The sequence below is a fragment of the Physeter macrocephalus genome, chromosome 21, assembly GCF_002837175.3.
Source record: "Physeter macrocephalus isolate SW-GA chromosome 21, ASM283717v5, whole genome shotgun sequence".
In the NCBI taxonomy this organism is placed as follows: Eukaryota; Metazoa; Chordata; class Mammalia; order Artiodactyla; family Physeteridae; genus Physeter; species Physeter macrocephalus.
Genome location: NC_041234.1, coordinates 119,028,477 through 119,043,592, shown reverse-complemented (window position 1 = coordinate 119,043,592; position 15,116 = coordinate 119,028,477). Strand labels below are relative to the sequence as shown.

Here is a 15,116-nt window from a genome sequence, read left to right as displayed (position 1 = left end):
GGGAAGGGGCGGAGGGGCGCGGAACGGCCCAACCCGCAGGAGACTGACCCCACCCCCCCCACCCCCCAGGTTGAGACTCGACTTCAGAGTCCTACAAAGGCCTCCGCTAGAACTGGTCCCTTATAACCTACATATTCCTAGAAGAACCTTCCCAAGGGAAAACTGCACTGGCTTCCCGGTGTCTCAAGCACTGCACAGGCATGAGCTCGGTCAGCCTCCAGGAGGCCCGTGAGGTAGGGGTAAGGATGGAAGACCCCGGCCACAGGGTTGGGCTGTCCAAGCCGGTGGCCTCGCGGGGTAAGAACACAAAGCCTCCTCGTTTGAAGCATGTTCCTGGGTGAGTGCCCAGGACGGGAGGGGCCCCCAGAAGTCATCTGCGGCCTCTAGGCAGAGCTGTTTAGACAGAGAGAAGCTTGTCCTCTCAGTGGGTTTTAAACTGCTGTGGTTGCCAACAGACCCTGGCTGTGCACTCTTTGGGGCCCCACAAAAATTTGCTACATTTTTTAAAGCACCACAGAGGAAAGACGGTTTGGTGCTGAGGCCAGGGGCATGAAGATGGCAAAGTAGGGAGGCAGTACTGACAGTGTCTTGCGCGCGGTCAGCGACAGTTAAAGGGCGGGCCACCCCTGCCCCGCCGCGGCCCGAAGCCTCGCGGAAATGGAGAGGCGGGCAGCTCCTGGGCCGCAGAAAGGGGTCACTAACAGTGGACCAGCATCTGCTAACGACAGAGCAGATCACTGATGGGCGCATCTGTGCACCCCAGGTCACGAGCTTCCCCAGCTCCGCCACAGAGAAATTTCTAAACGGGGACACTTTGGGGTCTGCTCCTCTCAACGCACCTACTCGCCAGAAGGGCAGTAGCCTGAGCGTTCACAGCCAGGGAGCACAGGAAGCCCAGCTTGTGGGTTTAATCACCCTACGGGCCGACCTCACAAGGAGAAAACTTCAGCTCTCCGCCCCAGCCTGGGCCCCGCCCGTTCAGAGGCCACGGGCTCCCCAGGCAGGGTCGGCAGCGTCCGTGTTTTCCCGAGGCTACGGTGGGGCTCGTGCCGACGGGGAGCGGCTTCAGCACAGCTGGTACACGTGCCTGGAGAGCCAGGGTCTGGGGGAGACCAAGCACAGTAGGATCAGAGCTGCCCTCCAGACGGCGACGTCCCCCAGCCTGGAGGTGGGGGGGGGGGTAGCTCTGTCGGCCGGGCCCCGCCCCTCAGCCTTCACACACCCCGTCCGTCCTCCTTCCAGGTGCCTCCAGACATTCCCCGGAACCTGGTCGGGAGTGTGGGGTGAGGGTCGGGGGAGGGGAGCGTCACAGGTGACCTGCGCCACTGATTTCCCTCGAACCCCTACGAGCGGCCCAGGTGACATCGTTTCGTTTTATTGTGTTATTACTCTTTTTGCTTCTGTTCTGTCCTTGTCCTTGTCCTTGTCAAACGTGAGCAAGGACAGGAAGCACAGGGCTCGTGAGGGAAAAGGGCGCTGAAGGGCTGGCTTCCCTCCCTCATCCTCTGTGGCGAGGCTTCAGACAAACAGGTCTTCGGCCGGCCGCGTGGCCCCCGGGCCCGAGCCTGTGGACGTTCCGGCCACAATCAATCCAACGGGGGCGATTCCTTTGGCATAAGAGAAGCCAGTCCCGGACAGGAGGCCAGGACGGCGGGGGCGTGAGGGCTTCTGCAAGAGCTGGGCTCTCTGGCCTGTGGCTCTCCCCCTCCACCTGTCTTTGACAACCGGCTTCCTACAGATCCACGGCTAGGAAATTATTTGGCAACAAGGAGGCTAAGGCTGTTTTGTGGTGGCACAGTCTTCAAAAAGTTAAAAAGAAAACGGGAGGCCCCTGAGCGAGGCTTTCACGCTGGACAGGACACGAGTCCTCTACTACTTGTCTGAGTCAGGGTTGGCGGCCACTATCTCCTCATACTTTGGGGGGGGGTCACTGTAAGAGACGCTCGCTTCGTCACTGCTGCTCTCCTGGGGGGCTGTCACCTCCTCGTAGGACGGGGGAGGGGTGGCACTGGACAGCCTGGAGAGAGACAGCTCAGGAAGGTAGAGGGTGTTCTCGAGGCGGACCGTGGTTCTACCCCCGCGGCTAGGCCCCAGCGCCACCTGCGGGGGGCTCCCTGCCTCCCGGTGCCCAGAGGCCTCCCCCTGGCTGTGCACGGTGCCCCGGTAGACCATGACCCGGGGCAGGCTGTGCCCCGCGCGACTCGCTAAGTACCGGTTCTGAGCATACGAGGGGTGATGACGGGTGGCCTTCTGCAGCTGGCACCTCCAGATGATGAACAAGGCGATGACAATCAACAACGCCACCCCCAGAAGGGGCACCACCACGTACATGGCATCCGAGCTCTGCGCAGGGTCTCGGACTGAATAGACTGCATTCGGGTACCCTTTCCAGAACTCCATCTGCAAAAGAAGGAGGAAGGCGGCTGACACTTACACGTAAGCTCTCGTATCCCAGACGGAGCCCAGAGCCCTTCAGCAGGCCTGGTTTTACGTTCAGCGGGGTCCGCGGCTGGCCCCGCCCTGCCCCGTCTGACTAGCCTCTGAGAGCCATCAAAGAGGCTGTGGAATGCCCCGACGACAAAGGACAACACTCACAGGTCAGGAGGCCCCCCGAGTCAGGCAGATGGGACTCTAAGGACAGGTGATCTGTTCTTCTGCGGGTCCCAGTGGCCCCGGCCTGGACTCGGCTGGCTTCCCTTCATCGCTCCCAATTCGTCTGGGATCCCCAGGGCCCCCTCTGCTTATTCCTGAGGCTATAGCTGTGCTCCCAGCACCCAGGCCCAGGGCGGTACGTGCCGTTTTCTCCTTGTCCTCAAACACCTCCTTGACCTCCTCGTAGCTGCAGATCTCCTCCATGCACTCCCGCTCGATGGTCCCCTGGCGCAGCTCCTCCAGGAATTCATTGGCACGAGGGAACCGTTTCAGGACCGAATGGGCATTCTTGGCCTCCAGAAACACTGAGGAGAGAGTCACACTGAGGTCTGGAATGCGGCGGGGCCCGGAGGCTCCTGCCCACCGGGCTCAGCCCAGGCACAGAGGCGCCATCATGGAGGGAATGGACACCTGTGCCGTCCGGTGGCCTGGCATCGATAGTCTTGCCCCAGACAGTCTGGTACAAACCCAGGCTGTGGTAGATCGGGGGACCGGGTGCACGTGAACCGGAGAATGCCTCTGGGAAGCGGGGCAGCAGGGTCTAGATGGAGAATCTAGGCTTTTGGAGCCCGGGCACAGATGCATCCATCAGAAACGTGGTGGAGTGGGAGCCGTATCTACTTATTCTCAAGGGGAACCCCAGCTCCAGCGGAGCCGACTGGCGCCCCCGGAAGCCTGAGCTGAGACTTGAGAGGATGGAAGAAGAGGTGACATCTGCTCCTGGTACATTCCCCTCGAGGGGCGACTTCCTAGCCCTCATGTCAAGCAGCCCCTCTTGGTGCCCAGCCAGGCACCCCTCCCCAGGCGCCACGGCCTCTGCCACGTTAGTGTCTCTCAGAGTGGCCTCTGGGGAGCTGCGCATCTCCAAGGGAGCACGTGCTCCAGAAGGGAGCCAAAGGGTTGAGAGGGTAGAGATGTGAGCCAGCCGACTGGGCAGGGGCCACAGGAAAACCCCTAGGCATGGCTCTTCTCCCCCTCGACCTGGGCCCGGAAAAACTCACCTGCCATGGCGCTCCCTCAGATCCAGTGTCTCACTTCCCTGACAAAGGAGAAAAGCAGAGTCACGGTGAAATCACACCCCGAAACCTACAGGGCACCCTCTTGGTCCTGGGATGTGACTCCCACCCACGCTGGCCGGGTCAAAGGGCAAAGCAGCACCCCATGGGGCACAGCATCCTCTGCGCAGCCACTTACAGCCCTGCCGCTCTCATTCTTTTCCAAGAACACACTCAGAGAGTCTAGACCTAAGGGTTGAGTGTCTTCTTTCAAAAAAGAAAATCTCCTACAGGCTGAGGTTCCGCCTTCCTCACTCTCCTCGATGAACCTCTGCGCTTTTGAGCTGGAAAAGACCTCAGGGACAAGGGGCAACGCCAACCATCTCCAAAGTCATGGCCCAAGCCCAGATGACCTGCTGTGTTCGTCTTCCACAGACAGGGTGGCAAGGATCTCCTGAAACAGACTCATCTCTCTTCTCTTTGCATTAAATAACACGGCAGCAGAGGACCTAGACATTACCTGACGTGCGCAAAACTGAGCCGCTAGCTAGACAAGACTGTTGCCTCTAATGGGAACCGTCATCTGAAAGCTCAGGAGTTATCCGGCCGGATAACCATGGCCGCAGCACACTGCCCTCCCCGGCAGCGTACACTCCCACTCATGCACATATTCCAGAGCACTGGCCAAGCCGTCCACATCTGGGGGCAATCACCCCACGGCTCCCCCCTCCCGAGCAGAAGCTCTGCTTTTATGACTAACTGGATGTAAGACACAGGAACGGTGTAACCCTTTTCGCCTAGGCTGCCAGGAAGTTCAGTATTAACATTAACCGCGAAGGACAGGCGCCCTGGAAGCCCAGCTGTTAAACACTTAACGCGTTCTCCCCTGTGACATGGTATCCACTTTTCTACTTATGTTTTCAATCTCAGGTATATTTAAAGTATACCCTCTAATCCTTTTGGCAAACAGGTAGAATATTAATCATAAATAAAATTAAAACCCAAGGAAAAAGAGCAAAGGTAACATCCGTCTATGGAAACGCTGTGTTAAGGGAGCCTTTCTCTTTTGCACCCTACAATCCCACCCAAAACCATCAGCATGGGCATTTGTCAACAGATGGGCCTGCCATTGTGAGAAAAGTTGACCCCAAGTGATTGTTTAGAAGAGAGAAGAGGTAACATGCTCTCAAAATCCTGCTTCTATTATGGATCTCTGAGGTTCCCCTAAGGCCAATGCCAGTCACGTGTCTAGGGTGGGGGCGTGGCACGCCTAACAGCAAGGTTTTTGATCGAAGAAAAATGGAGCTGTTGTGTCAGGGTTTGAAAAGAATGAGCTTTAATAATAAGTGACGACAGAAAAATACACGTTTCATTGCTTATCAATGAGGACTGCATCTAGATTTTTTCTGTGGCTAAATTACGTAACGGCTTCCACATAGCTATGCCTTATCCCAAACACACCCACACGTATCACAGGCCAGACTGTGTTATCCTGACACCTGCGTAAGTCATTAGTTCATTTTTAAGCTTCAGACGTGCCAGGAACTCCTCCAAACAGCTCCCAGGCATGGCCCACTCCATTAACAATTCTGTGGCCGCCCTCACTACTGCTGCTGCCCTGAGGCCTCCTCCCCCTCCTTCCCCAAAATTTAGCGCCTGCTTCTTCCCCTATAAATACACCATCAATAGGCCGTTACTATGGCAACAGTGAGGAAGCGCGAGGGCTCCACGACAGAGAATACTGCTGCAGTCACGCATGTATATGTCCCTCCTGCCCCTGGTGGATACTGTAAGGCTGAGTGGAGGCCGGAGGAATTTTTAACCCACTCCCCACAGGAACACAGCTGAATCCTGACGGCCTGGAAAGGAAGGAAGGCAGGGACTGGCCACCACAAAGACCTTCCTTAACCCCCCCCCCCCCCCCCCCCCCCCCCCCCGCCGCCCCGCCCCCCCCCCCCCCCCTCCCCACAGGAACACAGCTGAATCCTGACGGCCTGGAAAGGAAGGAAGGCAGGGACTGGCCACCACAAAGACCTTCCTTAACCCGCCCCCCCACCCCCACCCCCGGCCAGGCCGCAGCTGCCCCGTCCCACCACTCTGGGACATCACTCCCAAAGTCCCTCGCACGGGGACTGGCAGCCATCTGAGCATCTAGTGTCCCAGGACGTGGCCTCAGAAACGTTTCTCCAAATCCCAGCCCTTTTCATTTCCCTCACTCAGAACTGATCACTAGGAAAGGCTTCTGTGATCTCCAAATCTCATGACTCATCAACCCACCCGACGACACGGAACTCCCAAATTACGCTCCAACTCAAACTCTGGGCCCTCCTCGTCCCCCTTCCACCCATGCCAGCCCTGAAAGTGCCCGTCCTCGCCCACCGTCGCCCGCCACCAGTGCCCGCCACCAGAGCCCTGCCCAAGAACTCCTGCTTCTGGCCCAGCAACTGGGTCTGCTGGTGAACCCCCAGCGCCCTGGCCCGGCCGGGCCTCCAGATCCTCCCCCAACAGGGCCCAGCGCCCAGCTCAGGGGCCCTGGACGCGGCACCGTGCCCTCGGGGCTGGGGCGCCCGACCCCAGCGGCCTCACCGTTCTCCGGGCCCAGGAGGCGGCAGCCCTGTTTGCGCACGCAGCCCGCCACCTCGCTGCTGCGCCTCTTCCAGCAGGGCCCCTGTCCCCGCCCACCTGCTCCCCGTCGGCCAAGCCCCCCGGCCCGGCCCGGCCCAGCCGTCTCCTCCCACCCTCCCTCCCCGCCCCGCTGCCCTCCCACCGCCCCAGGCGCCCCGTGGCTCAGCCCGGCCGGGGCCGAAATGCGCCTGGCGCTCCCGCCCCTCGCAGCCGGACGCCCAGGCCCTACCCATACCTCGGTACCCCCCTGGCCCTGCTCTCCTCTGGGGGCTCCGCCGCTGCCCGCCCCCCACACCCCGCCGCGCCAGGTCTGGCCTCGCGCCCCGCGCCTTGCGCGCCACCCTCGAGCGCCACGACCACCGCGCCCCGGTCGCCAGGCCGCGATCGTCGCGCCGCACCGCGCGCCGGGCCGCCGGGCCGAGGAGAGGAGAAGGAATGGGGGGCGACGAGAGCGGGCCGAGGGGGTAGGGAGGACAGGCCGGCGAGCTGGGCCGGAGGGGCGGCGGCGCGCACCGAGCACCGCGCGCCCGCGCCCCACTCCGCCGGCGCCGCCCCGGCCCCCGCCCTTGCCGCCGGGGGGCGGGGCCTGGCCGGCGGGCCCGGGGCGATCCCGGGACCCTCGGCCGAACGCGCGGCCCCCGTCGTGCCCCCGGGCGCGGGCCCTCGGAAGCCCGGCGCCGCAGCGGGCTCGGGCAGCCGCACCCAAAGCCCGCGCGCCAGGCGTCCCCGCGCAGCCCAACCCCCCAACTGTCCCCCACCCCGGCTTACCTGTCATTCCGGCGGGCCCGCCCCCGACTACCAGCCGAGAAAGGAGGGGCGGGGGCCCGCAGCCCGGGCCTTCCTCGTCAGGGTGCCAGCGGGCCTGCAGAAGAAGGGCCGGGTCGAGGCCGCGTTCAGCCAATGACTGGGTGACCTTGGCTTCGTCACTTACCTCCCCCGCGACCCTAGAAATGGGCTCGGGAAACTCTTGCCGCGCAGAAATGGGAGAGGATGGAATCTTCTGGGCCTGCAAGGGGAGCGCTGGGTGGGGGTGGGGCCCTCAGGAGGCCGCGCTGTGGGAGGTTCAGCATGACAGGACGAGACGCTGGTAGCAGAGGGGTGACACTAGTCCTGGGAGAACCGCGGGAAGAGGTGGACCGCCAAGAGAGGGCAGGACGGCTCCCGGGGAGCTCAGGCTCTGGGTCTGCCAAAGCCTCCCACGAGGGGCCCTGTGCGGCCTGCTGGGTTTTCGGGGCTCTTTTTGTTCTCTGCGCTTCTGGAGCCCAGCCCAGCACGGGAGTTGACGCGCCCCCCCTCCCCAGTTTGGTGTTTCGGGGCAGAATGAGCCTGGAAGGCGTCATCCGAGCTACCTCCGCCCCCCCCCCCACCCCGCATTCCAGGCAGAGAAATACCAACTTGCCCACCACCCTCGGTTTGGTGAAAATAGGGAGGGAAAGCTTCCATCACCCCAGCGGCTTCCAGTTCAGCTCCCGGCTGGCAGAAAGCAGCCTTGGCCAGGGCCCAGCTCCCCATCTTCCTCCCGTTTCCCCACTCCCAGGGGTGCTTTCCTCTCCATCCCTGCCTCCTGTTCGCAGAGTCCTCCCCTGGCTTGCTTGCTCTTCCAAGGCGGCAGGAGCCTTCTTTGCCCAGCACAGACCATCTGAGCCCTCCCCAGTGAAGAAGGCAGCAGGGCCGGCCCCCTGGCCTGTGGGGTGGGCTTCCACAGAAAAAAATCAAGTTCACCTAGGATTGAGAATGGAGCTCCTTTGGGGCCCAAAGGGATACGTATCTTTTCGAAGCACCCTCAGATCAGAGGGCGAGATCCTGGGCCCTGATTGGTGGGGGAAATGGTCTGAGGCTCTTCAGGAACTGACTTCCTGGGTCTCCTGGTCCACCACCATGTCCCCTCCTGATCTTAACAACCACTGAGTTCACAGATGACTTTATGTAGCTTTCAGGGCGAGGTGACGGTCCATGGCTTCCACCGCCTTCTGGCATCCCCAGCTAAGCTTCCGGCTCCAGCAAAGCCAGTCTAATCCTAGTTCCCTCTCTGCCCGGGATGCCTTTCCTCCCGCCGTCAGCCTCTGCGCATTTGTATTCATTCTTCCCAAATAGCTCAGATGACATCTCTACTCTTGAGGTCTTGTGGGATTCTCCACCCCCACCTGTGTTGACTGTTCTATTCTCAGCTCTCTGTCTGCAGAGACTGTAAACGTGCGGGCTTCTGTGGATGCCAAGGTACTGCTTTGACTCTTGGCGGTACCCCAGATCAGCTCTCTGATACTCAGCAAGTGACTTAACCTGTCTGCATCTCAGTTTCCTCATCTGTCAAACAGGAGTGATGATAATAGTACCTGCCTCAAACGGTGAGGAAGAGGGCAAATGGGATAGTCACGTCAAGTGTTCCCGGTGCTTAAGTATGAGCGTGACGCACGCTGGTTTTTGCCTGCATCCAGCTGCGTTGCGCTCATTTGGTTGCTCCCTTGCGTTGCACACTTGCCTCTTCTATCTCGAGGCCAGAGACCTTTTGCCTCTCCGAGTGTCCCTGGCATCCCACAGAGAGCCTCATCCACAGCAGGCTTAGTAGATGTTCGCAGAGCTGAGGCAGGAGAGGCTGGGCTGCTATGAGAAGCTGGAGCGGGGGCCAGCCTTCAACTTACCACCAAGATATTGTCCCCAACACCACCAGCGGCTCTGGCCCCTGCATCCTCCCTGTGGGGAGCCTGGGTCTTGGCTTCCTCCAGATTTTGGCTCCCTTAGAGGGTTTTTTGCCACCCCTCAAGATGGCCACAGGCACTCCCAAGGACTGGCTGGGGAAGGCTGCAACCTTCCCCCACCTCCGCCTGTGCTTTTAGATGGTGGTCTGAACAGCCCCCTCTGCACCAGGATGGGAACGGCTTGGCCACTGGTTTCTCTCCCTTGGCCAGGCACTGGGCAGTTTGGTGCACTTCGAGGCGTTTTCTTTTTCCAATCAAATCACAATTCCTTTATAATCTCCCGCAGGCTACTTGCACAGTTCAGACCTTCATGATCTGAATCCTAGAGAGATGTTCTGGTCTTCCTGTGAACCTTCACTCCCTCTCCTCCATCTTCATTACATCCAAAGTGCAGCCTCTCTTTACTCACTGCGTTGACAATCTCAACAAACACACCTTGGCACACACATCAAATTCACATGTGTAGAGCACATCGTGGGAAGACCTAGCTCCAGAAAAAAAGTATACGGTACAGTTGCTAATAAGACAAAAAGATGGCAAAAGGCAGATCACGTTTCAGCAAAAATTCCCAGTACAGCGCAAGAGGATAGACCTTCCACCCCAGCCTGATCCGAACTTCTAACCTGTCTCCATTTTCGATCCAGATCCCATCTGGCAGGACCAGCTTCATGGCTGTTGGACCTATGGAGTTGGACACGGTTCGATGCCTACAGGGGTTCCCTATGCTTGGTTCATGGCTCTGCTGTCACCATCTTGAGATTATTAATACTTTTTTGAGCAAGAGACCCGCATTTTCAGTTTTCACTGGGCCCCTCAAAGCATATAGTTGACCCGGCCCATCGACGACATTCCTGACATCCTTGATGGCCCCGTCCCAGGGTCTCAACCACCCCACCACCCTTTGACTCCTCTCCTCCTCCTTTCTGGCAACATTGGCCAGTCTCTCCTTTCCTCACCCCTCAAGTGCACCGACTCCATCAGATTCCTCCACACGGCCTCTCCCTTTGACTGAGAGAAGTACCCTCTTCCAGCCTCATTCAATCCTGGCACCTCACCCTCCACCCCACCGTCATCCAGCCCAGGATTGAACCGTCCTATAAGCCCTGTTGACCCCTATCCTCTTATGTCCTCACTGACCTTCGCCCCATTCCTGAGTCTAAACACTGGTCCTTCCTCCAGAAGAGTCTTAATCCATCTCTGTACGCTGATCCACAAATCAAGCAAGTATTCTGGACTGAATCGCATCCCCCCCCCCAAGCTCATACGTTGAAGTTCTAATCCCCTCAGAATGTGACCATATTTGGAGACAGAAAGCTTACAGAGGTAATTAAGGTAAAGTGATGTCATTAGTGTGGGTCCTACTCCAGTCTGACTGGTGTCCTTATAAGAAGAGATGATTAGGACACAGACGTACACAGAGGGAGACCATGTGAGGACACAGGGAGAAGGTGGCCATCGACAAGCCAAGAAGTGAGGCCTCTGAATAAACCAACCCTGATGACACCTTGATCTCAGACTTCCGGCCTTCAGATCTGTGAGAAAATACACGTCTCCTCTTTAAGCCACCCAGCCCGTGGGACTCTGCTGTGGCAGCCACAGCGCACTAAGACATCAGGTGCTTACACAGTGCTACTATGTGCCAGGTACTGTTCTAGGACCTGGGATTACAGAAGCCGACAAAACAAACAATTCCTACCCTCATGGAGGTTAGAGAAAAAAGCAAAGAAGTCGGGCTTCCCTGGTGGCGCGGTGGTTGCGAGTCCGCCTGCCGATGCAGGGGCCGCGGGTTCGCGCCCCGGTCCGGGAGGATCCCACAGGCCGCGGAGCGGCTGGGCCCGTGAGCCACGGCCGCTGGGCCTGCGCGTCCGGAGCCCGTGCTCAGCAACGGGAGAGGCCACGACAGTGAGAGGCCCGCGTACCGCAAAAAAAAAAAAAAAAAAAAAAAAAGCAAAGAGGTCAAAGATACAGGACGTTGGGTGATGATAAAAATGAAATAGAGAAGGGTCTTGGCTCAAATGCCATCTTCTCTGTGGGGTCTTCCCTGCCCACTGCATGTAAACACTCTCCGCCCTGATGCCACGGCTTTTGCATGTCCTAGTGTCAACCAAGAGGCCAATGTGCTGAAGTGGGGCAAGTGAGAGAGGAAGATGGTAGGGGATGAAGCCAGAGAGGCCACGATGGGGGCGGTGAACGATCATGCAGGGCCTTAAAAGCCTTCGTAATGACTTGGACTGTTCGAGTGGGGTGAACAGACAAGTACGGAGGCAGGGAGACTATTTAGGGACTATTGAAATAATCCAGGTGAGAGACGATGGTGATGCAGTGGAGGTGGTGAGAGGTAGGCAGGTTCTGGGTCAGTTCTGATGGTAGAGTCACTAGAATTTGATGACAGATTGGTATCGGGCTATGACAGAAAGACAGGAGTCCAGGCCAGCTCTCAGGATTTTGGTCAGAGGAACAAGAAGGAGGGAGGTACAGGAACTGAATTAAGGAAGACAGCAGTGGAGTAGGTTGGACAGAGGACTCTGGAGTTCAAGGGCAAGGTCGGGGCTGGAGATCTGATAGGAGAATAATTAGAGTCTAATCCATATTAAAAGTCAGGAGACTGGATGAGATCAACAAGCGAGTGATTGTAGAAAAAGAAAAGCAACCCACGAAACAAACCCTGGGCAGGCCAACATTTAGACGGGTGGCAGCTGAGAAGGAGCCAGCAAATGAGACCAGGAAAGAGTGATCAGTGAGGTGGGGGCAAAACCGGAAGAAAAGGTGTATCAAGGAGGGAGTCGCCAACTCCTCAAGTCCTGTTGTCTGGACAAGTAAGAGGAGGACCAAGAATTGTATTTAGCAATACGGAGGTCATTGGTGATGTTTCAGAGCAATTTCCAGGGAGACACGGGGGCACAAAGGCAGATGAGAATGTTTTCAAGCCAGTGAGTAGCGACTGGCAGTTCTCTTGAAGAGCTGTGCTGTAAAGGAGAGCAGAGAAGTGGGAGAGTGCTGGTTGCAAGGATACGTGCGGACAAGATGAAAGTGTTGTTTTTTAAGATGGGAGAGGCTACACCGTAGTAACATGTGTGTGCTAACGAGCCAGTGAAGAGGGGAAAATGGATGATGCAGGAGAGAGATGTCCAGATGCAGGTAGGTGGGAGAGGTGATGGTGGAGCTCGGAGCAGCTCTCTTCTGATGGCTCCTATTTTCTCAGTGAAACAGGAAGCCAGGCTACCAGCTGGGAGTGAGGGTGGGAGAGGGGCGACAGCAGTTTGAGGAGAGAAGGCTTGAAATGGTCTTCTGGGAGATGAGAGAGGCTGGATGTTCTATGGAAATAGAACATGATTGCTGGGCTGCGCTAAGGGCTCACTTGAGGTTTAACGGCCATTAATTTAAAGTGACATTACTCAGCATGTCTGCATGGTTTTCTCCAGCCACGTTCAACCTCACGGACGCAGACCCAGAGTAGGTGGAAAGTTGGATTTTATCAGGGCTGAGCGTTGCCAGTTGAGTACAAAGAAATGGCAGTGGGACATAGGCGTTTCATGTGGATTCTAGAGAGAAATGATGATGGTTGACCGTGGACTGGGGGCTGTGTAAGGAGGGAAGGTAAGGATAGAGTCAAGGTCTGGTGAAAGACAGTGAAGAAAGCAAAAACAACAGCGGGACTGGTTGAAGGGTCCTGGTGGGGGGGGGGTTGGAGTTGGAGGATTGTTGGAGTTCTTGTAGTACTAAAAGGAGTGAGCTGGCTTTCGGAAAGCAGGATGTAATAGTGATTATGGAGGGGTGATGGTGACAGATAAGGCAAGGTATTAGGATATGACCAGAGGAGTAAGTGGCTGCGGTAGGTAGGGAGAAGGGAAAGAGCATTGGTGGGGAATAGGTCAATGGGCTGAGAGACCAAGTAGTTGAATCATCTACGTGGATGTTGAAGTCACCGAGAAGGCACGTATTTAAGCAGCTCTTGTACCAGACCCTTTGAAGCCTTACCTTCTCCCCGACCCCTCACTCCATTCCTTGGACTCTGTGAACCTGAGGGGCACCTCACTGTGAGCTTCACCTCTTCCCAGAGCCTCACCCCTCCTTCAAACTCACTTGTCCTGGAGGTCACCTCTCCTGAGCCTACACCCTAGCGAGAGCCACACCCCATGTGCTAATCCATCATCCCTTCCCTGAGCCTTTGCCCCTGAGCATTTATTGAGTACCTGTTGTGTTCCGGGCACTCTGCCTCCTGCTGGTGACATAAAGGTGAATCAAATGGACCAAGTTTCTGCCCCCTGCTTCCTTTCTGGTTGGAGGAGAGAGACGATAAATTAACAAACATGGAGAAGACGTAAGAAGGCAGTTGGTAGAGGTGCAAAGCTGGGAAGGGGGACAGGAACACTGACTGTTACCTCATACTGATTCTAAGCCCAGCCTGGTGGAGTTCTCACCCCAGGCCAGTTCATGGCGGGAATAGAGCTTCAGTCACGCCCCGAGAGCCTCCCCACTCCAACCCCAGCACTGACCTTCACCTTCCTCCTGGCCTTGACCTCAGAACAGCCCCCGATGACATCCCTCATCTATTCCTCAACCGTCAGCTGGTTCATGATCTATTCCTGAGCCGCACTCCAATACTACCCATCCTCTCACTCAGCCTGGACTCCATGTGCTGTCTCTCCCTTCCTCCTCTCCCAGCTGCTACTCTAGCTCCTTTTCTCGACCACTTACACCCCCCTCAGTACCCCTGCCTGCCCCTCACTTCGTCTTGCATCTTCTCACAACCCCATCCTTGATCACACAACACATCTCTAAGCTTCCTGAGTCCCCATGTCTTCCACCATTTTTGGAAATGGTGGAGTCAGACCATCTAGGTTCAAAGTCAGCCTTTCTATTTGCTAACAGGGTGCCTTGGGCAAGTGACTTTACCTCTCCAGGCCTCAGGTTTCTCATATGAAAAATGGGGATAATAATAGATCTCAGTTTCAAAAATCCGTGTGAAGACTGAACGAGACAAGGCAAGCCAAGACTTTAGCACAGCACCTGGTTCAAGGGGTCTCGATCAACGTTAACTACAAAATGACACTAGTCTTGGGCAAATGATCTGGCACAGTGGATGCTTCTGGGTTGATTTCTTTCATCCAGCCTGGAAATCGGCATACCATCACAAGGGAAGGTCTACCTTTACCAGCACTACCCTCACCCCGGGCCTTGGAACGTTCCCAGCAAGTTCTGATGTTCTTCTGACAAACTCTGGCAGGGAAAGTGGGACAAGAAGAGAGGCTGTTGATCTTGAGCTTGCAGGTCTAGGGGGATCAGAGCAGCTGGTGTTGCACTGCCTCTGAGAATTCCCCGCCATGTGGCCCCTGGGGGCTTGAGGACAGCTGAGGAACTGCCTGAGATTAGAGGTCGGTCCTTCTGTAAGGAGGAAGAAAAGATCCCTCAGTGGCTGAAAGGTCCCTGGCACCCCCGCCCTGGCAGTGGAATTTCCTCCCTTTCACTGACCAATCATTTTCCCTTTGGCCATCTGCCCTGACTAGGGGTAGAAGAGCCCCAGACCAGTATTTCTCAAAGACTATGATGCACTAGAATCCTCTGGGGTGCTTTTTAATCACGGCAATTCTCATGGCTTGCTCTGTATCCCATACCGAAACAATCGGCCTGATGGGGAGCCCGAGGTCTGCGTGCTTACCCAGTGTCCAGCGTGCTGGTGGCTCTGTGATGTGCATGTGGGGCCCGGGTGAGCCACACTTTCAGAAACACTGCTCTGATCTTGACTTTCTGCTCGGGACGTGCCCTCCCCCTTTCTCACACACGCACAGCCCAGCAGAGGACTCCCAGAGGATGGACTGTAACAGGAAGCAGCCTAACCTCAGACTGGGGATGTCAAGGGAGCCAGCACCTGAGGTCCTCAGAAAGCCTAGGAGCCAGCAAGAGCATCTCAAGACCTGGGACAGGGCTCCTGAGGGGGGCTGAGCAGGGTTACCTGGGCTAGCCGGGTTGTCTAGGGCTGAGGAACCAAAGCCAGGGCCGGGTGGCCATTATATAGCTCATCATACCCACACGCCCCTTTTGTCCCGGCATACACACACACACGCACACACACACACACACACACACGCACAAACACGCTCCCTTCTTCTCTGGATACCATGTGATCACACATTGCGACGACCGTGCT

The 15,116-nt window shown here is 57.2% G+C and overlaps 1 protein-coding gene across 4 annotated transcripts; it reads right to left on the bottom strand.

Annotated features, from left to right (window-relative positions):
* Positions 1-1,514: 1,514 nt before the first annotated feature.
* PRRG3 (proline rich and Gla domain 3) lies at positions 1,515-7,127 on the bottom strand. 4 transcript variants are annotated; one of them, XM_028482581.1, is made up of 4 exons: positions 7,041-7,127; positions 3,654-3,691; positions 2,797-2,957; positions 1,515-2,400 (listed from the first exon to the last, which is right to left on the bottom strand). In XM_028482581.1, the coding sequence occupies exons 2-4, from the start codon at positions 3,658-3,660 to the stop codon at positions 1,873-1,875; spliced, it is 696 nt and encodes a 231-aa protein (XP_028338382.1). In that variant the 5' UTR covers positions 3,661-3,691; positions 7,041-7,127; the 3' UTR covers positions 1,515-1,872. The 4 variants fall into 4 exon arrangements, with proteins under 4 accessions (XP_028338382.1, XP_054937781.1, XP_028338381.1 ...); XM_055081806.1 differs by lacking the exon at positions 7,041-7,127 and adding an exon at positions 6,508-6,518; XM_028482580.1 differs by lacking the exon at positions 7,041-7,127 and adding an exon at positions 6,234-6,320.
* Positions 7,128-15,116: the final 7,989 nt, after the last annotated feature.